Consider the following 23,402-nt stretch of genomic DNA (forward strand, 5'->3'; position numbering starts at 1 on the left):
TGCTTAATTAAATAAACAGTATGCAAGCTAGTTATGTATGGATGCAGTGGATGAAATGTATCTTGCACTGTCATTTCTAACGTTTTCCCTAAAAACTAGTGAGGCAAGGAGGAGATAGAGTTAATAAGAGAAATGTAAGCTGCCCTTCAAAAATGAGTCAAATCTGAAAAATAAACATATTCTTTGGTTTTAATTCATTATTTACTGATTATAACAACCAAACAAATACTCATTTTCTTCATCTATCGGTAAGAATTTGCAACATCCAGGAAGCCAACTGGTTCACAGGAAGAGTAAATCTAAATGAAAAAACAAATATTGACATTTTATCTGATGATATAAATAGAACGTAGTCGCTGGTAGTTTTCTACAGAAATGAAAAAGGAGACTGATACTAAAATACAAAATAGAAAAGTGCGTGTTTTTAAAGCAGATATAACAAAAAAAAATATTATCTTACTTATCTAGAATCCCATAGTTATGTTCTGAACGTCTCCGCGGTATCAAAATCTGTGTTCATATTTTTAATCTCGCTTCTGTTTTAAGGGTCGTGCTGGAGCTGATGGTGCCCGTGGGATGCCTGGAGAATCAGGTTCTAAGGTACAAATGCTGCTACATAACATTTAAAGTTTATTTCACTAGAAAAGAGCAAATAGTGGAAGTGCTCTTGTCCATATAAAGATTGCTTTTGTAATATTGCGTACTGTTTCCTTACAGGGTGACAGAGGATTTGATGGACTTCCTGGGCTGCCTGGTGAAAAAGGACACAGGGTGAGCATAATATGGCACTTCATACGTTAAATCATGTGCAGTCTGCTCCTTTTGCAGAGCTCTCTGATTTAGAATAGCTGTGAGATTTATCCACTGAGAGTAAATATAAAACAGAGCATCGTTTGCCCGAGAAACAACTCTAGATGTTTTTGAGCAGGTGAACAAAACACTGCTTCCTCGTGTGATAAGTCACAAAACTGGCATTAAAACAAACTCTCTCAGTTATACAGGATTAGCCGTCTTAGATTACAATAATAACCAAAGGTTTGGATATCTTGGATCTCTTTTAGTTGGCTGTAGTGGGTGATGTAGTTTGGAATTTCAGTATCTTTCTAAGATCATGTTGAGTAACATCCTTAAATTTCAGTGTGCTGAGTGAAGAACTGTTATGCCAAGAGGGGAAAATTGATTAACAATTTATAATTTGCTACATGGCTTCCACTAATGTACCTGCATTAATCACGCACTGAAGCTCGGCAATTGGTTTGTACATTGAAAAATTACCAATGAAATCACTGTCGAGTACGACATCCTGCCTGTCACCTGGTTATTCGAAATCTGTGTTATGATGTCGTATTTGTTTCATTCCGAGCAATGGTTTATAGCATCAAAGGTTTGGTATGAAGGCTTTTACAGTATAGTGAGATGCAGCAGGAAGTGAAAACATAATGTGTTTAGTATGCAAGGATGAAGAAACAAAAAAGTAACCAGTGTTTGAAAGGACACTAATGTAGTTTTCAAATTAAAAGCTCCAACTAGAAAATTCTACAAAATAAATAAAAGAACATCATAATGTGAGACATTAACCTCAACCTGTGTGTCTTTCTGATCTCTTTCTTCTTTTTCTTAGGGAGAACCAGGACCAATGGGACCCCCAGGTGCCCCTGGAGAGGATGGACAGAGAGTAAATGCTTCCTCTTTTATCTCACAAATACCTGCACTCTGCTGAGATGCATCACCAACATACTTATTTAGATCAGATGTGCTTCACCAGCTCAGCCCTCAGGCAGCAGCAGCTGGGTTGAGACTGGGAACTGGGAACGAGGGGAGGTTGTGTCTAACCTTTTCTTCTTATGAAACTACCTTAACCAACTCCTGGCTGTTGGTGCATTCAGTTATGTTTGCAGTGGTTTAACATAAGCTGTAACTGATAGAGGATTTTGAGCACCTAAAATTAAAAGTGATGATTACTAATATATAATGCAAGATGCCACTGTTTACTTCCTGGTCTGGTTTATTTGAATTAATATGATAAACGCTAAAAGTTCAGTAAAGATCATTATATTTCATTTTCTCTGATTATGTCTGTTTCTTCCCTCAGGGCGAGGATGGAGAGATTGGGCCTCGAGGATTAGCTGGAGAGAGTGTAAGGCTCCTGGTTTTATTATATCATGCCATCCCAGATCTATGAAATTACAACAAGCTGCAACATGATCTTCCTTAAGTCATTTAAAAAAGCTAACACAAGCATCCAGCAGGGGCAGTAGTGCCCCTCTGACAATTATTCATGAATATTATGACCATAAAACAATTCTCAGTTTACTTGAACTCGTTTGTTCCTCATAGGGTCCAAGAGGTTTGCTGGGACCTCGTGGTCCTCCAGGACCCCCTGGATCACCTGTACGTACTCTGACTTTTACCATGTCCCCATGTAGTATCACTGCCTGCAATTAATATGATCGGTCACGAGTCTTGTTTAATGTGTCCTCTGCAGGGTGTTGCTGGAGTTGATGGTCCTCAAGGTCCAAAAGGAAACATGGTACAAACACAGCTTCCTCATTATTATAGTCACCAACATGTGACCATATCAGCTTTTAGTGCTGCAGATCTTCAGACCCTGGGCTGAACTATACAGATGCTTTTACTCAGTGCGCATTGTTAAAGTTAACTTTTAGGTTGTAGAATGCACAGCTGTGAGATCAAAGGTTCAGTGCTCAGTTGTGAGTCTGCTGTGATCATTATATCTTAAAGATGTGTTAAAAGTTACATTATGTTAAGATAAATATATATAAATAACAACAACTTACAGAAATGTGTTATTAATAAGTTTTGCTGCTTTTGAGAATTAAATGTCCACCAAGAGTATAGCCTCTCTTTCATTTATTTCTGTCCTGGACTCCTAAGTAAACATGCTGCGGTATTTTAGGAAAGAGTGGAATTTTTTGGACTTTGCTTTTGTAACCAAAGTAAAATACATTAAGCTCAGTAAAAAGGCAGCTATATTCCAGATTGGAGTATATGAAGCAGATTGGGAAAAGTAGGCATACCAAAATATTTCAATTAGTTAATTAAACTCTTCTGTAACTTATCCCCTGAGATATCATTGTTTTTTCTTTGTGATCTGGAGAGTAAATAGTCCTGGCGACAGAGCACACCTGTTAACAGTGCCACACTGGGTGTAATTCAACTGCACTGTATTTGTGAGAGTTGCTCCGGGAATAATGTTTCTTGTCTAGTTTTGACAGTCTTCTTTTTTTTTCAGGGACCTCAAGGAGAGCCAGGCCCACCCGGGCAGCAGGGAATCCCTGGGACACAGGTGAACGAATCAATCACGAGGTGTCATCACTGCACCTGAAACAAGCAAAGACAAGTGCAGTGCAGGGATATTTTCCATGGACTTATCTTAGGAGAAAAACTATTTGTTTGGTTTGGTTTTCATTGTCTTTGTGTTGGTTTAATTCCTGCAAAGCTTCTACAACTGTTGCTTCAAGCTGACACACACCCACACATACACACACATAAATATATAAGCACATATCAGATAGTGTTATGTTGTGCTTCAGTGGAAAACATTATGAGATCAAAGAAAAGTGTGAGGCAGAATTCATAAGGACCTAGGAAAAGAGAAGTGCAGCGGTCAGAGAATCTCAGACAGCTTAATAATGTGGCAGCGGATGTTGTTGATGTGGTGAAACAGTGTCTCAAAGATGGACTACACAAAATACATCTTAGATGCCTCATGCAGTGTTACTGTGCTGTTACATGCAGGTCTTATGAAAGAGAGAAATCAGTGAAAAATATCACTTTGTTACAAAGGACGGAATTCGGACTCATCATTAAATACAAATAACGTTCACCGGAGAGGTCACCTCTCATTGAAGGTTCAAATTTTATCAGCACGTTTTGGCATCAAATAGAAACGGCACTACTAATGAACATTTAGCTGTCACATGTCAGTGATGCTCATTGCAGTTAATGATGTTCATGTATTATGTCGCTATGAATAATGGGAGGGCATTATCTCCTTTCACTTCATAAAATGATTGGTCTAGTCTATCTACTGCTGAAGGAGGGGATGAAAGAATCACTGGAGCACCTTTCCTTAGTCATTAGAAAATTCATCCAGTTTTTATTAAGGGTTATTATGGCTGCCACTCAGAGAGATTCTGTGTCACTTCCCTCTGTTAGGATTCTTCCTAAGCAAGTTTGACAGTTTGCTTGTAGCCTCTGTATACACTGAGCATTGGTTTAAAAAATGACACACAAGTGGGGAAAAGGGCACATGGGCCGACTGTCAGGCATAGAAGGCAAAGGAGCAAAGGTGGGAAGTAAAAATACAAGACAAATGGGAAGACGAACTTTCACAGTACAACGGAAAGTAACCAAAAGATAAATAACTAATGCTGAAAGACATGAAGACAAAAGCATGGGAAACAAGGACAGAAACACAACCAAACCAACAAATATAAAGGGCAATGGCAGGTAGGGACTCAGAAATGCATATATGGGAGCACATAAACAAATATTTAAGGATTTGCAAGAATGCTAAGGACCAATATACCCCACTTAGAAAGAACAAGCACACTTAAACACACAGGCTTAACATTTCTTTACCAGCTAAACTATTTACAGCTCCAACAAATGCTTCAGTTTATCCAGCTTGCGCATGTGTTTGAGCATGCCTGTTGTTGCTATATCGACTCTCATCTCTATCTGTCTCTTGTTTTGCAGGGTCTTCCTGGTCCTCAAGGCTCCATTGGACCACCTGGAGAAAAAGTGTGTTTATTTCTGTCTTCATTATTTGAAAGCTTATTATTAAAGCATTACGGTTTGTACCTGGTGAATGAAATGTTTGTTGGTACAAAAAAACGTAGTCTTGTGCGAGGAATTATTAAGTTGCCGAATCAGTAAACTGTATTTGATATAAGATATAAAGACCCATGATTTGATGTAACTTTTGCATTATTTGGCAAAATAAGGCAAATTTGGTATCTGCAGGTTAGCAAGATTCATGCTAAGTATGCTATGTACTGCATGCTTCTTTGTCATGTCTCTTTGTTAAGGAAGCTTAGTTGCATTTATCTAACTACAATTTAAAATTTAAATTCAGTTTATTTATTTTTTGTTTATGATAGAATTTCTTTTTCCTTGAGTTTTCTTTCATCAAAACTAAGAATCTATGCTAAAGTCAAAAAGTTGCATTTAGCTTATTTGAACCTGCACGTGACCTTCATAAGAATCCTGGACGTTTTTTTAAATCTGTCTTTTTCTTTTCCTCATGCAGGGACCTCAGGGCAGGTCGGGGTTGCCTGGATTACCTGGAGCTGATGGGCCCCCTGTGAGTGCTCTTGTGACCTAAACACATGCATACTGTATATCAATATTACATACATACATATCCCACAAACAAGATAATCTAACACCACTTTACTCATTTAATATTCACTAAAATTGTGGGTGCTATTTTTTACTTTTTATTTTGTACTAGTATTAGTAGTAGTTTAGTACTGCCGTTTAAATATGGGGAAATTGTGCACTTTTATATAACCACCAAGTTCAAAGATAGCTGCACAGCTAAAGTACTTACGAGATCATTGAGGATTAGCGAAACAATAGACATGCAAAGTTTAGTTTGTGGACAATCCACTTTGAGAGCCTTTCCTTTATTTGTTTTGCAAAAATAAAGGGAAGTTTTAGTTCCCATAGATTAAGAATTTAACTATGGGTGCTGAGTAGATGAAATGGACATTTTGCTAAAAATTGTTCTTAAGTATGCAAACAAAAAGTGCAGTCATTAATAAAAAATCAAACCAAAACCCAAGTTAAATTAGTTACATGCTTCCCCTTAAAAGTCAGGAACCATGTCTGGAACATTGTAAAATTGTGGTGGCCATAACTCACACAGATTGAAAATTTACATGTGGAGGTGGTTTTGAGAATATTCGTCTCACACGTCTCACCTGCAAGTTATCAGAAGTTGTGAAAGCAGAAAAAATAAAAAGCTTATACCGTAAAATAAGAACCATTCATTCAAATGACCTGAAACAACAGTATTCTCTATTGAATCCTCTGCATAAACCCACCAAGTGGAAAGTAGATTGCTAAGAAAACAGACAGCGCACACACAGATGCACACATATACAGTGACTCCTTGACTTATTTGTGTTATACCTTCAGTCTGTTGGTAATGATTTTTGGAAATGGCCCGATTTTTTGTTTGTTTGTTTTTCTTGAAATATCTCATATGCATTTGAGACTATAAATGAAGTTGTTGTGCAAGCTATGTGCTTCAAAAAATGCACATGGACAATATTTTGATTTTTATTTAATCCTTTTTGTGCAACATGGCAGAACTGTACCTCAGACATCTCTCGTGGCATTTTCCATCACCAGAAATTTGATAAATAGCCTACGGGATTTGTTATTTCGACCCGTAGTTGTTCATGTCATACCTCCTTCACTGCCCTTACTTGGAGAGGTGTGTAAGTTCAACAGGCAGACAGCCTTAGCTGGCCTCAGGCGCCAGAGCCTGGTGATTTACAGCCCTCTACCTCAATGTCACACTTCAGATCGGGATGTCAGAGGCCAAAGGATCCATTATGTTTGTGGGCAACCTGTCTGTCTGTACGATAAACCTTACTTCATCAGTGGCCATCACACAAATATCTAATTTAATATTATTACTAGAAAAACTTGTACTTGTAGTATATCTGCTAATATACTATGCTATTGTTTGCAAAAAAGCACCATAGAGCACACAAGTTTACCCTTATAATTAATGCAGCATTGTGTGAATGCACTACAATTCAGCTTTGCTCTGAAATAGTAACTCTTTTGTTGGTTTGCCATGTGTTTGAAGGACAACACAAAAGCTAGAAATTGATCTTAATATGAATTCAGAAAGAAACGCTGGGGTTCTTTTTTGTGAAGTTGCTTCAACATCATAAACGGTTGCATCACGTAGCTCAGTGACACACATTAAGCCACAGCATTCACTAAGTTCAATAGTTTTGCAAGTTTTAACCATGTTGTGATGTCTTTGTTTTGTTTTGCAGGGTCATCCTGGTAAGGAGGGGCCACCTGGAGAGAAAGGAGCCCAAGTAGGTGTTTTGAAGTCACAGAATTTTATCTTATTTTTATTTATTTTTTTATTTTTTTCATTTGTTCATTTATTCATTCATTCACTTTTTAATTGTTATTCATATTCAGATCACATAACCTTTTGTTAACTGAGCTTATGTTGTGCCAGTATTTAATATTACAGTTTAGCTTGGTTCAATAATTGACCAACACTGATTGTTTACGATGCAATTGTAATGGCGAACCATCTTAAATTGACACTAATCGGGTATTTAAATATGTAATTACAAGTTATTATTAATGCCATCTGCATTTATCTGCTAAGCGTTAGCCCCAGTAATCATAAACTCTTTCTTTGCTCCAGGGTCCATCAGGCCCACAGGGTCCCATTGGTTATCCTGGGCCTCGTGGTGTTAAGGTATGATGTTTGATGAGGCAAATTTGATTGTCCAAACGCTTTTTATTATTCTACAGGAGTTTGTCCTGCTAGACATCATTGTCATCATTCTAATCTCTGGCTTCTGTCCTGCAGGGTGCAGATGGTGTCCGTGGTCTCAAGGGATCAAAGGGAGAGAAGGTATATATGTCTTTTTAAAATATATATATTATTTTACACAATTTTTTTATATAAAATATAAACAAAAATAGCTTAATAATTATACATAATGTATTGCTAAAGTCAAAGTAAAGAACCAAATGGGAGTCAGTTCAATGGGATAACTCCCTTGGTTTCTGTTAAGGAAGTTGGCATAGTGAATTGCAGACTGTCAGTCTAAACTTCATCTTGTGATAAAACTGAAGGCATCAAAAATAATGTTTGGGAACAGCTAGTAGATAGTTGAACGTCACAGGCAGGACCTTTCCAACAGTGGCTGTTTACCAGCACTCCCAGCTTTGGTTTGAGTCCTTTGAGCTGGAGTGGACAGCTGCTGGAGCCTGAATGTAGAGGTCAGTCGATAGCCTTCTTCAGCAAAGACGGAGACTTTCTTAAAGTGACCCTCGATCCACTGTTGAATGTAAAGCTGTCATGCTCTAGAATATTTTTGAAAACCCACTACAATCAACTCCAAGCAGTTTCTGAAGTGTTGAACTGTGCATGTATCCATGTAGAATTTAAACTAATATTTTTTATATATAGATAGGCATAACTTTTATTCAAGATCAATACAGCTGTGTCACTGTAAAAAAAATCCATTATCTGACTGAGAGATGTTGTTCTTACTACAATGACAGGTATTCATATCATTTTTTATTGAATTATTTATAGCAAGAGATCCAAAAGCCAAAACCTCGAGGAGAAAGCGTTTGTTATGAATAAAGGATGTGCTTTTCTTGAGGTGTGTGCGTGTGGTCTTTGCGATGCGAGTTGGTGGCAACAGACGTGCTCAGTACTGCATTATGCATCAGAGAGTTGAAAACATGGACAAGTGAAAGTTTCAAAGAAAAGAGTAATAAGTTTGGATGAACTCAATCGTGTCCTTCAGTCCATTTATTCACAAAGTCAATAAACCCGAGCATCATTTGGTGTATTGTAGATATACTGAGTGTCTTGTGCCTTTAAAACTAGAGCAAATTATATAATGTTTTCTAATTTGGTACATCGGTATATAAACAGTCACAAATAAAAGTGAATGGGCACTGCTGCAAATGTAGAGGATGAAAATGTCAACAGCTTTACGTTTCCATGCATGTGCTATTCCACTATCTGACCAGCAGATAGCACTGTCAATCCTGTGATTTACACAGTGAACCTAAGAAGGCTGAAGCTTTAAAAGATTTTCAAAAAATAACTTTTAAAAAAAAGTTTCAGGGAGTTTCTTAGAAAAAATAATCAATTTCAGACAGTTAAACAATGCTTTTAGCAAGAATATAGTAAATTAACCCCAAAAATGCCAGAAAATTCACTAACTTCTCTCATTTCAGGGTGAGGACGGTTTCCCGGGTTTCAAGGGGGACATGGGAATCAAAGGAGACCGGGTGAGGAGCTTGACTGAAATAAAAACACTGATGACTCAACATTTAGTTGAATCTTTACTATTTGGATGGAAAATTAAGATATGTTGTTATATATTTGTTGATTGTAGGGTGAAATTGGTTTGATTGGGTCCCGTGGAGAGGATGGTCCTGAGGGTCCTAAAGGCAGAGCTGGGCCCCCTGGTGAATCTGGTCCTCTTGGTCTTGCTGGAGAAAAGGTAACATAGCTCTGACTGCAGTTGTGCTAAAATTGTATTCCTGTGCTTACTTGTGGTGTTAATGTCTCTCAGGGTAAACTGGGTGTCCCAGGATTGCCAGGTTATCCTGGAAGACAAGGACCTAAGGTACGTTTGTAAAAATCAAGTTTTTTTGTTGGTGTTTTTCTTGGATAATAATAGATAACAAATATTAAATGGTGGTTTACTTTGTTGGCTGTGGTACTTCAAGTCATCGGGTTTGCCAGGTTACTCGGAAATAACGCAGCTGACAAACATCCCATATTATAGCACGCTGGTTATTTTTATTTTTTTTAGTTATTTTTCAAAAAAATATTTTAAAAAAATTGGCATCACTTTTTAATAAGGTGTCACTAACAAGGCTATAATTCCCTAAATGAGTAAACAACACAGCTTTATTTTGGCAGTGCAAAATTTTAGTGTTATTGCTTTACGGAGGTAAAGTTTGCCATGGATTCAATTTTTGTTGAATGTCCCCAATGCAACATTTGAGGCTCTGCAGAATAGGTAAGCTTTTTAAAAAAAAATCCCCCTGTTCACAGTATGATTACAGAAAATGTCACTTTGTCTCGTGTTTAAAGATATTTTGTGCCATGTTGTAAAGTTTCCCTCTTCTTGTTTCAGTGTGTCAATTATTTTATATGGACTGAGAAAATGTTCTTTAACAAGAAGTATAGTGCAGTATAGATAAGGAACAGCTTTTTTTAACCCCCTTATGTTTCAAACTCTAGATTCAGGCTATTTGACAGGAGCGTGGGGTTAACAGTGTAAAAGTAACTGAAGATGACATGCAACAGCAGTGCAGATAAATACAGGATGAGCTTTAATTATTATGCATGTGCTGACCCTCACAGCTTCTCTTGTGTTTCTGTACTTTCCCTCCACGACATATCTACCTCCTGTCGACAGGGCTCAAGCGGTTTCCCTGGATTCCCCGGAGCCAATGGCGAGAAAGGAGGCAGGGTAAGAAAACACATCCATTAAGTTTTTGTGTATGAAAATCACCACGACATCACGGTCCAGCACAAAAGAAAATTGATTCCCATTACAAAGCATCTGCATGGTGACTCGGCACAAAAATAAATAAATAAATAAATGAATAACAGCAGCGAAATCAATGTCAGGGAGAGAACAAAAGGTGCGGAAACAATTGTGCTTTCATTGAGCCCATGGCCTCATTTCTTGGCTTGAAAAAGAGTTGCACTCACGCAGTTTTGGAGAGTTGCTGAGATGCTGTTTGAGTTTTCATATTTGCACGTTCACCACTGACGTGTGCAGTAAGCCAGATATCCCCAGCTCAACACCATTCGTTTTATTAAAGGTGGAGGTAGTGGGAGAGAGTATTAGTTTGAAATCCACTTTAATATAAAGATTATTAAAAGTATAAAAAGTTATTAAATAAATTGGCTTAAAAATCTTTTATTAAGTGGATACTTTAAACTGTATTATTTGACCAAAGCCAGGTCCATCTAACAGCTTTATTTGGCACACAGAGGTTATTTTGTGAAATAAAGCAATCCAGCCAAAGTCAAAATTTCTCTTCTAATGTGAGAAGCCAAATAGTTACTTAAAAATTCTTTGCTTTCAATGAACATAACTCCTGTACTCTTTATTTATATTTCCATATGAGCCGTTTACATTTATTAATGGGATCACAGTTTAAATTCAAGGTTTTCTTAGCAGGCCCATACAGGTAAATGACATTGCACTGTGTCCTGTAATTACAAATTATTGTTTATTTATCAGTTAAAAGGAAATAATGAGTCACTACAGTGTGTTCCCTGCTTGAACAGGGAACACACTGTTCTCTGGTTGTTGCTCGATGTAGAAGAGATGCTTTGTGTGGAACACATGTTAATGGGGTTTCATATGTTAAGTGGATTAATGCTGGATGAGGACAGACGAGCAGAATCTGTGCTTAAGCCTTTTTTAATTTTTTTGTTACCTAACAGGGCACTGCTGGCAAATCTGGTCCGCGAGGACAAAGAGGTCCGACGGTAGGTCCTGTTCACGCCATATTTTTTGTGATTAATGGGCTATTAGTGTAAACATTGTTGAATCGTTTAAATTATTCTTCCAGTCAAATTATGTGCATATATTATAGCTGTTGAACTAGACTGTTGTTGCCATAAAGTCGTGTGCTTAACATGACTTTGTCTCTCTCTCTCTTTAGGGTCCCAGGGGCGCTCGAGGAGCCAGAGGTCCAACAGGAAAACCTGGACCCAAGGTCCTGATGCTATAGCCGTTACAACAAAACACTACTCACAAAGAGTCAAGACTTTTCAATTAAATTGCTACTTTGTCACATAATTAAATAGAGCTGCTTTTTTTTTTTAAATTTGAGCTGATGATGATTTGTTTTTGTGTGCTGAAGGGCACAGCAGGCAACGACGGTCCTCCTGGCCCACCTGGTGAGAGAGTAAGTCCAACACACTGAGCCTGCAGTAGCTGTTATGCATTTTAAAAGCACACAAGGTTTAGGTCCATACCAGTTTGTTTTTGTTGTCCTTGCATTAGAAATATAGTTGTAATTGTTGGTATTAGGTCTATCTCATCAAACTGGATTCTAAGCATTAAAGATAAATAGTAAGAAAAGATGCTAACCTATATGCTTTTTTTCTTCCCAGTAGATCTCTAGCATCTACTAAAATGATGGCTGTGCCTTACTTTTACTTTTCTAGTTCAACAGGAGGATAAATAATAATTAAGAAATTAGTTAATCAATCGATAAATCGTTTGTTTCATTTTTAATGAGGGGTAATTCAGGCATCATATAATATTATAATAAGACTTCTGTTCTATACGTTGTTGTCAGCTGGGATTTTGCCTTAATGCTATATCACTGTTCCTACAGACAGCAGCATTTTTGTTTTGTGTTTTTTCACCCTATCACTTGGCTCCCAGCATTGCAATAAAGTAAATTGCTCCTTTGCTGCATTTCAAACTGACACTCCGAAAGGAAAGGAGGAAAGAAAGGAAAGAAAGCGCTTCAAAACTAGATGTTTAGTGCTGGGTGGCTTACTCAGCAAAACAAAGGAAAGGAAACAGTGTGCAGTTGCTGCACAAAAAGAGATTCCCAGCAGTGACACCTTATTTAATAACTTTCATTAGATTTTGTTAGGTCTCTAGTGCCGTTTTAGTGGAATTTGATTTTGTTGTGTATCAAAGAAATGAGAAACATTGGCTTGATTTAGTGAAGGCCTGAAAGAAGGAAGGCTGTTAAGCACCTGCAGCAAATGCTCTGTTTCCATTAGCATTTACCTACCAGCACTATTTGTACTGACACAGTGTGATGAATTTTAGTTGATCGGGAAAACTGAGCCTCTTTCCTGAAAGTTGAAAGTTGGTAACAACAGAAATGAAATAATGGCACATGTTGCTCCTACTTGTCCTCGGCTAGGTACAGGGATTTCATCATTAATCAGTCATAAAATCGTTTTTTCAGTCTCAAAGGTAAATGTTTATCATAGATATGCTTTCACAGACTTAAAGTTTTCTTTTTTACTGATCTAATACAGTAATGGCACAGTGATTGAAGCAGATATTAATGGACTGCTGTCAACAGTTCTTTGATATTTAAGCTATCTGAGATGTAGTGTCATGAACTCTGTAACAGTATGAACATCCTCTTTTGTTAAACTCCTATGAACATGGACAAGTGAGGTGAAATAAATTTGAATCTGATGAATAAGGATGATTAAAAGATAACCTTAAATGATGGAGTCAGCTTTGAAGCTTTTATTAGACTGCAGAACATTAAACTTGTATTAGATGTTTCATCGATTTATGTTTAATCTCCTTAAATAAAACACTTGTTACCTCAATAATGTAAAGTAACTGAAATCCTTCTTTAGCATATTTGACTCTACAGACTCGGATACACAACCCCACAATATGAATGTCTCTATTTGTAACATTGTGGGTGGCCAAGACACTTTTCCCCCCTTAAGTAATTAAGATACTATTTGTATAACAGCTTTTAGTCATTACCCTGATTTTTTTAACATGCAGTTTAGCTTTCAGCTGGTTTCAACCCCTCATTAATTATATAAGCTGAGGTCCCCCTGGTCTTTTCTACAACAATGAAAAGTAATATATTAGGATACAACAAAGTTTATTTGGAGTTAATGTTTATGTTGATGAACTTGGAGAATTCAAAAGGTATTTTTGGCTTATTATTATTGCCATGATTATAATCCTCCCTGTGATGTTGTCTGCTTGATTTAGTCAGATCAGATAGGGACTTTTTTTGAAGTTATCTTTATAACAATATAATATTGGATTTCAAAAAAATATCCATGCTACTGAAATTTTAAGGTTAGCTGGACAAATAAATCATTGCAAAGAAAAACTCCAGATACACTTTTACTCTCACTACTTTTCTGTGCGGTTAGAAAGTGAGGCGAGTCTTACCAGTAGTCACATCATATCATTTATGACCTGAGGCACAGTTACTCACCTCAGGGTGAGGCTAGTTTTTCAATTCGAAAAGCTCCACTTCTCCAACCTTGTTTCGAAATTAGCCATAAGCAATCCCAGAGCCTGACACTTTTTCACTTTTAGGTTTTGTTTTGCCTTTTTGCATAATGTCATAACCTTAATTTGACCATGTGTTGATTGCAGGGACCTCAAGGACCACAGGGACCAGTAGGTTTCCCTGGACCAAAAGGCCCCCCTGTAAGTATTTCTCCATCCTTGGAACAGAAGAAAGCCACTTGGCCTCTCAGACTAAAAAAGCATCTACGCTGAGGCTTTGTGGTTTTGCAAGGCTCTGTGTCTAATCTCTTACTTTATTTACCCTTCCTCGGTGTTGCAATAGCAAAATAGCCTGTTTTCAAACATTAGAAGTCACAATTGATTCAATTTGAAGAATTCATAGGGTGTAGTAATACATAGCAATATCCCTAATTCTGTTCAGAGGTCATTACTCTAACTGTTATTGAAGCGGAGCTCATTTTCTCACTACCCAGTCAAGGCAGGAGACAAGTGGTAATTTCCACCTATTGATTCCGGTTACATTCATAGCTGGCTCTCACGTCTCAGCCCGTAACGATGTTTATTTCACACAAAAATAAACAAAAAAACTCTAGCCCTGAGCCTATTTTCATGCCATTCAACTACTTCGAGATATTCAAGGGTTTTTCCTTTCTCAATATTATGTTTACACTGCCCACAAACCATTTGCACAAAATTGTAGTAATAAAACTTGTTGCTTAGAAAAAAAACTTTGAATGAAAAAACTGGTGAATGTATGTCTTGTTTTCTACCTGACAGGGACCACCTGGCAAGGATGGGCTGCCCGGACACCCTGGCCAGCGCGGAGAAACAGTGAGTAATTGCAATATCTTGTATGAACGTTACAGACCTCACGTTGAACTTAAACCCAGCATGATCTAAGAATTATACATATTGGCTTTTTTTTAGCTTTCTACATTTAAACTACTTCAAAACAAGACTTATTATTATATTATTATACATAAGCATATGTATAGTGCTTTCATATGCAGTAGATAACGATGAAATCGTTGGCACAACATCTCAGTGGGATGCCAGAGGTGCAGACCCATTTCGTAAAGCAAATTCTAAAAGAGAAAGCCCTTGTGAATACTGCCTGAGTCTGCTGCTCAGCTGGTCTTTATTCACACAGACAGAATACACACAGACACCGTCGAGGTAAATCCACAGGGCTCAGACTGTGGGCTGTGTAGCCATCCACTTCTGATGGAGTTTCTATCTTATTGTTACTTTGGCATATTTGCAAATATCCAATGAATAGATGCTAAGCCTTGACTGTTTAGTTCCACTAAGGTTTACTTGTGTATCACTGCCTACTGTCTAACAATAACACCTTACAGATAACTAAGCCAGCATAATATTTGTTGCAGCAGGATAAAACAGTTTGTTGCTTTTTTATTTGTATTGTTTGTTTATTGTTCCAAAATGTGCATGAGCTAAATGAAAAATGGCTGAATTGGTACATAGATAACAACAATAAAAAAACAAAGCGGAGTAAGATTCGATCAAATGAAGTTAGAATCCCCCGCTTTTCGATTCCTCTGCGCTTGGTATGCATCAGTGCACCATGGTTTGACGAGGCTCGGAGGACAATGATTCTACTAAAAGCTTGACTTTGCCTTTATCAAAGCTTCCTTTTCCATCTGCCTCTTTCCCTTAGATAATATAATACAACACACACAAGTGCTTCCCTGCCTTTTCTGTAATTCAGGCCCCAATAGTAGTCTTCATTAAGGTGTTTATGTGCTGATGAGTGGGCTCCAAACAACAATAAAGATGCTCATAGATGCACATCATCAGAAATGCAAGTTACATTTAAGTAAGTGCAAATAAAGATTTGAGCCGGTGTCTCTAAGCCGATGCTGCAGCAGCCTGGCTTGAGGGCTTCCTTTAAAAAAGACATCATCATAAATCACAGCACATAGTGATCAATAGGCCTGGAGTCATAAGTCTTTCAGTACTGACTTTGTAAGAAGTTTGCATTTGAAACTTTGTTTAGTTATAGGATAATAAGTTGCAAATCAAATGTGCTGCGATTGTAATACCTCAGTGTGTACAGGTTATAGAAAAGGCCAGAGAATGAGGGATCCAATAGAAAAAGCTGATTTCATCTAACGCTCCTCTTGTGCTGATCCTGGGGTTGTACTTGTTTGCTTCTCAGTAACTCTCAGGAAGCTTAATTAAGCTGTACACTGTTCACTGTCTACAAGTGTGTAGCCTTATTACAGCTGTGATACAGGTAGAAGATACCATTCTTTATCTGCTTGTATCAGTACACTTAATAGTGTGTTTTAAGAAAACTGTTTAATTAGTATTTCAGGAATATACTGGAGTGCACTTGGACTCTGGTCAATGTGGATTGGATTGTTCCTCTCCCTGAAGACAGAAGTTCATCGGATTTGCACTGCACTGTCGGATTCAATGCTCGGAAATTCTGAACTTGGATCTTTTTTGTCACGTCCTGTTTTGCTGTTTAAATGTGCTTAAACGTATCCACAGGGAGTACTTCAATGCAAATCAGCCATATGCTGTGAATGTAAACTTAAAAGTTAACTACAACTAACTGGTCTGTATTCTCCCAGAGAACATATAACTTAATGGTGACTTGTACACTTAACGCTGTATGCAGTAGTAGTAGAGCAGCTACACTATTATACTGCTGGCTTTGAAGTTGGCTAGTTACACATTGATACACAACATGACAGGAGTTTTATGTCACCTCAATGACATAAAGTCAGTATTTTATTAAAGATTTCAAATTAAATTCAAGAAAAACCCCAACAATCAGATGAGTTGGTGCTTGCTCAAGGGACCATAGGAGGTCCCTTTTAACAGAAAGAAACCTTTATCGGAATCAGGCTCAGGGAGGGGCAGCTATCTGCTCTGACCAGTAGGGGTGAGGGGAGGAAGACAGGACAATAGATACACTGTGGAAGAGAGCCAGAGATTAATAATAACTAATGATTAAATGCAGCGTATATAACTAAGGGATGTTTAAGGGTAACTATATGCAAAATCGAAAAGGGAAAGTTTGAAGCCTAATCTTAAAAGTGCAGGGTGTGGCTGTCTCCTAAGTCCAGACTAGGAGCTGGTTCCACAGAAGAGGGGCATGAAAGTTGAAGGCTTTTATATACACTATGAACCACGAGTTAGCCTGCAGTCTAAGAGTGACGTGTTCTGTTAGCGACCAAAGCCCAGTGTAAGAAGAAGGACAGGACTTAGAAGCCAAAATGTTCATAATTTTGCACATTTTTATTCCTCATGTAGAAATCCATCACTCTCATAGCAAACAAATGAAAATGTCATGTCAAATCTGTTGTCTGTTGTTGTGTTATTTTCAAATCTTAATTACAGCATCCAAGTACAGGTACCCCACTTTATTGTCTGAGTGTCTTTATTGCCTGGTTTGGTTTAAAGAAGAGGCGTATGTTGTGTGACCCTTCCTTTTCATGTCTACTTTGGACTGCAAGCAAAAAAAGCTGTAAAGCTTATTGCATAGACTTAATGTCCACATAGACATTAAGATATACAACATATTAAACAACTGTACATATAACTCTAGTTATTTACTACCCTGCACTGTATTGCAAAACAATATATCCTTGACTGTAGATAGAAGCTGAAAAACTCTTGTTCCAGAATCAAGGAAACGTCAGACCCAAACATATAGTAAATCCCTGCTCATCATCATAAATAATATCACAGTAATTGCTGCACATGGGCTTGAATAGATACAATTTATGTCTCCAATGCTGCTGTAACTTGTATAAATAAGGTTTCATACTCTCTCTCTTTTCTTTTTTCAGGGTTTCCAAGGAAAGACCGGTCCTCCAGGACCAGGAGGTGTTGTTGGGCCCCAGGTAAGAGGAGATATACAGAAGAGGCAAATACATATATTACTAAACAAACAGCAAAGCAGAAGGTGATATAAAGTAAGTGCTGTATTCGCAGTGCTGTGGATCAAATTCTTCTATTTTACAATTTTATTCCAACAAGAAGTACTGTGGGCAATTAAAAGAAAACACATAATTGCTCATATACAGTAGATCATCATTTACTCAGTTGGATCTTGGACACCTACTGGCTTTGAGCTCTACTGTACTGGCGTAAATTATAAGTGAAAACTGATAAGCTTTATTTATATGGCACATTTTAAAGAAGGTTACGAAAATAGAAAAGTTAAAAAACAGCTGTGAAATTCAACCTTTCATTACTTATTTTCTAAATGTAACTTACTGATTTGTGGTCATTTTCATACGTTGACCTGTAAATCCAAATGCGTGATAACATCTTAGGGACCCACAGGAGAAACTGGTCCCGTCGGTGAGAGAGGCCACCCTGGACCTCCTGGCCCACCTGGAGAGCAGGGTCTTCCAGGTGCTGCTGGCAAAGAGGGAGCCAAGGTATGCATATTGGATTCCCTTTAATTTTACTTTTCCAATTTATTTTAGATATAGTATAATAGCAAACTATGCTTTTCTAGCAGCTAACACTTTTACACACTAACCTTCTGAAAACACTCAAAAACAAACAAGAAAAGTGGCCTTGGCTTTTCTTGTAAACTGAAGAAGAGGATGCTCATGACATTGATAGGAAGTTCAAGAGGGTATAAACGGGCTGCAAATTAAACCTACACATTGTTCTACATGATTTGATTTTGCAGACTGAGCCAGCTGTCCTCATAAACACTTATACTTTTGGGGGGCATACAATGCTTGATAGATTACATATTCCTTTGATAACAGTGTGGGATGTGTTTCGCAGCAATCACCCGACTATCACCATTGCTCTCTATGCTAGACAGTGCAAAATTGAAGGAAGTGACTGCTGAAGATACAGAGGATGAGATTTGAGCAGTGTCTGGCTACGTTCTCTCACTGGGCCTCCCTGCTCGAGAAGTGAGTTCCCATTAGGAGCAGACAGCAGGCATTTTGTAGACGTATGGGCTGCTCTTAACCAGCCCCCTGATTCCTAGGGCCACTCAGCATACCCTGCTCCTCAACCCCCACAACCCTCAAATCCTCATGTGTTCTTCTTTCATTTTCTTCCTGTCTTCCCCAAGCAGACAGTTTAATCAAGTCTGTCGGCTAACTCCAAACCCTGTGCCAGTCAGGTCTACTCCGTTCAGACCTGCGCATCAGTATGCCAGGGACACTTTGAAGAGACCTTGGCAGCAGAGCCCAAATCCTCTTATACCTCTCAAGCCTACTCTTCTCTGCCTCCCTGTTTGCAGATAAAGTCAGCCTGCCAGCACTAAAGAAGAGAAGACGAAGCCAGAAGTTACTTTTTCTGAAGTCAAATGTCCTTGTTTTAGAATTGCACCATATAAAAGAAAAAGAAAAACAAACAAACCAGAATAAAAATCTGTACTCAGTGAGGATGCAGTACAAAGTTTTTTTTTTCTTGTAGGCAGAACACAAAAGAACTTCTGAAGGAGATGTCTTATGTTAGGGAAGGGTTGAGTTTGTGCAACCCTTCCCTAACATAAGACAGAAGGATGTGAACTTTGTGTTTTTTTCTCTGTTTTTTGGGTTTTTGTTTTGCTTCATTGCAGCAAGAAACTGGCTGCTGGAGTGGAGCACTCTTGATTTTTGATTTTCTTTTTAAAATCTGACTGAAGTCTTTATGTTTCATATTGTGCCTGATGATGCAAAAGCAATACTGCATTGGTATTAAGAGTTATTTATTGACTGTGTAATGACAGTACTAATGAATCCACAGGAAACATGTGTCTGTAAAACTAATTGCATCTAATAGCTCATGATGGCTGTCAGTTTTGAAACAGGTTCACTCCTGTCCCTGCCGGGGAGTTCAGAGGCATTAGTACACATATTTGCTCATTTTCCCAGTACTATGTATCTCTCCCTCTCTCTCTACCTCCTGCTACTCAGCAGCCAGCACTGCAGTATAGTCCTTTTTTAAATACATAAATGGCTGCAATGCATATTCCACCAGTGGGATGAGAATCATTAAGTGACTTGGTCATTTCATAAGTTTCTCAATTTCAAGGTTTTCTTTGTAGTGCAACTAAAAATCCTTTGGTTTTTTTTTCACATGTGTTGCATCTCCAAACCCATACTAACATCATCAGTTCCTATGCAGTAAAGTTACGTTAGCAGTTGTTATGTAGATGATGTCGTTTTGTGTAAAAATCTCTCTATATATATCAAACATACCAAAACAGTAGTTGTAAGTCTTTTTTATTACAAGGACATACTCCTGCAGTAAAGAATGAAGACCTTTTCAGACTGAGACTATACGAAGAGTGAAGCTATTCAATACTTTTCTATGGAAAGTGAGCTTTTGTTATTCAGCAACAGTGCCTGAATTAATCTTTGTGAATGGTGACAGATGATTCATCTTTTATAACAGTCTTAATGTAAAGAATTAGTATGGTACAGGAAAGTTTCAAATGACACATTTGTAGTTATACTCAAAAATTAATGCAACATTTTGAATTATAGTAAGTCCAATTAAACACATGTTATTGCTTGTGTAGGGTGATCCTGGGCCACAGGGATCCCCTGGTAAAGACGGTCCCCCTGGTCTTCGTGGCTTCCCTGGAGAGAGAGGTTTACCCGGTGCCCCGGTAAGTGCTCCATTTCACCTGCATCTATTCATCATCATCAGTTTTCCTTTACACGTGTTTGCTAGTAGAAAGTGACAGAACATAGCTACATAATAAATGAACCAGCATCTATCTAGAGCAAGTCACTTCATTACCGACTCCGGCCCCGGAATTCACACCAAGTGATCAATCTGATGCAGAGGAAATCCAAAGCAACATTTTACAAATGAACAGGCGTGCCTCGGCATTGCTCTGCTGCCACCGACGGCGCTGTTTTAACAGCCGCAATGGATCTTGGGCCTGTATTACAGAATTGGGAATTGTTGATTAGGGATTCATTTGTAAAAGTTTAACTCAAACATTTTTTCTTGTGGGGAGGGCAAAGTTATGTGCTGTTTCTATATGCATTATTTACCTAATAAATTATTAAGTGAGAAATGTTGGCAATTAGACTGGGTTATCTGGGAATGGATATACTGCAGGGAGAGGAAGTGTTGTGCTTCCTCCATCCTCAAGGTCAGTCGGGCTCTGCAGGACAGCAGCACCACTGATTGTTTTCTGCCATTGTAATTTACTCCAGCAAACAGCCAGAGCCAGCAAAAACTCATTACCCATACTGCTATGTGTTCTTTTGTGGCCCACTGGGGAGCTGCACATGCACATGATGGGAACTGACAAATATATAAAACAGCACACATGCGTCTAGCCTATTATGCACACCCCTGCATGAGCAAAACTGAATTTACAAGCTTGCATATGCAGAACAAGATGGAGAAAATTGTATGCACCCATACAATCGCTTGCAACTTTAAGCAGCCATCTATCTGCAAAAGAATCCCACTACACTTTCCCTGCAGTATTCACAACAACACAATTATAGATGAAATGTGTTTTTTGAAGTGTTGTATATTGTGACTGAGATATGTATTACAGATATTAGATTTACAATACACTAGCAATCTATTGCTTTGGCCTTTGATTTGTGTTTACTAGGATGAAAATCTCAGCGCTCAGCTGTAGTGGAGATTGGCTTGGTTAAATGCAATTAAAACACAAAGTTCAACAGCTGTGTGAAGGTATTTATGTCTCTTGTTCCATCTTCACCTCAGGGCCCTGCTGGTCTGAAGGGAGGAGAGGGTCCCCAGGGTCCACCTGGTCCTGTTGTAAGTACAGTACTGAGAGCTATGTAAAGATAACTGTTTTTATGCTCTCTGGATTGTGTTGGTTTGCATGCCATTTATATTATCATCTTAGATTCTTCTAGATAGTTATTCTAGATAGTTCCACTCTATACATTTGAAGTATTATTAAGACTTGAATATTCAAATACTACTTTAATTCAGATATTTGTTTGTTGTGTCATCATGACACTTGCGCAACACAGTACTGGCTAAATAGAATATAAACCAGATTTAAGTTTTTATTATTTATTTACATATTTAGGGTTATTGTTATGTTGAACGTTGTAGTGTTTTAAGTTTGATTAGTGTAGTTTTAATCAATTTTAAATCATGCTTTTTATTTGTTCTTGTTTCTAATGTCTCTGTAAAGCACTTTGAATCACCTTGTTGTTGAATTGTGCTATACAAATAAACTTGCCTTGCCTTGCCTTGCCTAGAACAGCCTCAGTAAGCCAAAACTACCAGTCGTTTGTATGAATTTATCATTTAAAAAAAGAAGATGCATCCCTGTCTCTACATAAAGCATTTGTTCAATAAAAACAGAGTCTAAATGATCTGTTTGGCTTTTATACTCAGAGTTTTTATCTTGTGTTTCTGTAACCAAAATTAGTGTGTATGCAGGTTGGTTCACTGCATCAATAATATAAAACAAAAAGTGCTGAGTGTCATTCATAATCATGTTTTATGGATTGAGCTGAACACTGAGTAGTATAATATATATGCAACAGAAGTCTGCTTCATTTTGTAATGCAGCTGCAGGTGAGAGTTGCTCAGGGCTTGGAGAACCACTAAGACATCGGCTCCCTGACAGGAGATAATGCTGACTACTTTCAATGAGCTTTGCTCTCTTTTAGAACTTGAAAGCCACCTGATACTGCATGTTTCTGCTAATGTTTTCACACTTTCCATTTTAAAAAGAGGGTTTTGTGTGTAGCTGTGTATCTATTGATATATTATTAACAGAAAGACACAGTGGGGTCTTTGTTTGCCATCTTCCTAATGTCCTCGGTGTTTGTTCAGTGCAACCAGGCCAACAAAACTGAAATCTTTAAAAAATCCTTCTGCCCTTGTTTTTCATTAATATTGTCCGTATTGTGCTCATGCTTACAGGGTTCTCCTGGTGAGAGAGGTGCTGCTGGCCCAGGAGGTCCAATTGGCCCATCTGGTAGACCTGGCCCTCAGGGTCCCCCAGGTCCCGCTGGGGAGAAGGGAGCACCTGTAAGTGTTACTTTGCTCCTAAAGCTTCATTCTTCTTGTCCTTTCTTTGGTTACCAATTTTCAGAATATAATTAAAAGACATTTCTGTCTTCTTATAGGGTGAGAAGGGGCCTCAAGGTCCAGCTGGTCGTGATGGTGTCCAGGGTCCTGTAGGTCTGCCTGGACCTGCTGGACCCCAGGGCCCACCTGGTGAGGATGGTGACAAGGTCAGTTACCTACATTCAGCACCACCAATTTCATCCTGTTACAGCTGCTTGTGTTCCCTAAGTGGGGCATGTGGGTAAATCAATCATTTTCCCATATTAATCTGCAACAAAAATATATTCCTCTTTTTCTAACTGTTGCTTATCCATCTTCATAAACAGATGTAACAGAAAGCACAATTGCAGGAGATGCTGTTGCATCATTCATTTCTTGTAATTATTATGGCCTTTAGGGTTACTATCAGACATTCTATAAAAGCTGCCAAACAAATGCTCATGCAGAGATTTGCAGTGAATTAACTTTGACTGACAAAATACATTTCTGTACTTGTATATACATAGCGTGAACTCTCGGGAAATAAAGTACCTAATTGCACCTTGACAGGAAGCACTTATTTTCTTCTTGAACCTCATTCTTCCATTACACAAAATTAGA

General features: G+C 38.1%; 1 protein-coding gene across 1 annotated transcript in view; it reads left to right on the forward strand.

The window, feature by feature from the left end:
* The window catches only part of col11a1a (collagen, type XI, alpha 1a), a 69,083-nt gene that overhangs the window by 25,128 nt on the left and 20,553 nt on the right, over positions 1 to 23,402 (forward strand). Inside the window, exons 17-43 of the mRNA XM_085467757.1 lie at positions 547 to 600; positions 718 to 771; positions 1,622 to 1,675; positions 2,093 to 2,137; positions 2,338 to 2,391; positions 2,486 to 2,530; positions 3,254 to 3,307; positions 4,723 to 4,767; positions 5,276 to 5,329; positions 7,047 to 7,091; positions 7,436 to 7,489; positions 7,604 to 7,648; positions 8,995 to 9,048; positions 9,156 to 9,263; positions 9,336 to 9,389; positions 10,191 to 10,244; positions 11,234 to 11,278; positions 11,455 to 11,508; positions 11,656 to 11,700; positions 13,905 to 13,958; positions 14,556 to 14,609; positions 17,603 to 17,656; positions 18,092 to 18,199; positions 20,296 to 20,385; positions 21,474 to 21,527; positions 22,656 to 22,763; positions 22,862 to 22,969. Coding sequence (XP_085323883.1) covers positions 547 to 600; positions 718 to 771; positions 1,622 to 1,675; positions 2,093 to 2,137; positions 2,338 to 2,391; positions 2,486 to 2,530; positions 3,254 to 3,307; positions 4,723 to 4,767; positions 5,276 to 5,329; positions 7,047 to 7,091; positions 7,436 to 7,489; positions 7,604 to 7,648; positions 8,995 to 9,048; positions 9,156 to 9,263; positions 9,336 to 9,389; positions 10,191 to 10,244; positions 11,234 to 11,278; positions 11,455 to 11,508; positions 11,656 to 11,700; positions 13,905 to 13,958; positions 14,556 to 14,609; positions 17,603 to 17,656; positions 18,092 to 18,199; positions 20,296 to 20,385; positions 21,474 to 21,527; positions 22,656 to 22,763; positions 22,862 to 22,969 — 1,647 coding nt within the window. The remainder of the gene's footprint in view (positions 1 to 546; positions 601 to 717; positions 772 to 1,621; positions 1,676 to 2,092; positions 2,138 to 2,337; positions 2,392 to 2,485; positions 2,531 to 3,253; positions 3,308 to 4,722; positions 4,768 to 5,275; positions 5,330 to 7,046; positions 7,092 to 7,435; positions 7,490 to 7,603; positions 7,649 to 8,994; positions 9,049 to 9,155; positions 9,264 to 9,335; positions 9,390 to 10,190; positions 10,245 to 11,233; positions 11,279 to 11,454; positions 11,509 to 11,655; positions 11,701 to 13,904; positions 13,959 to 14,555; positions 14,610 to 17,602; positions 17,657 to 18,091; positions 18,200 to 20,295; positions 20,386 to 21,473; positions 21,528 to 22,655; positions 22,764 to 22,861; positions 22,970 to 23,402) is intronic.

The sequence above is a fragment of the Copadichromis virginalis genome, linkage group LG9 (genome assembly GCF_057382275.1).
Source record: "Copadichromis virginalis isolate Kocher_CV1m ecotype Utaka linkage group LG9, C_Virginalis_male_GT1.1, whole genome shotgun sequence".
Classification (NCBI taxonomy): Eukaryota; Metazoa; Chordata; class Actinopteri; order Cichliformes; family Cichlidae; genus Copadichromis; species Copadichromis virginalis.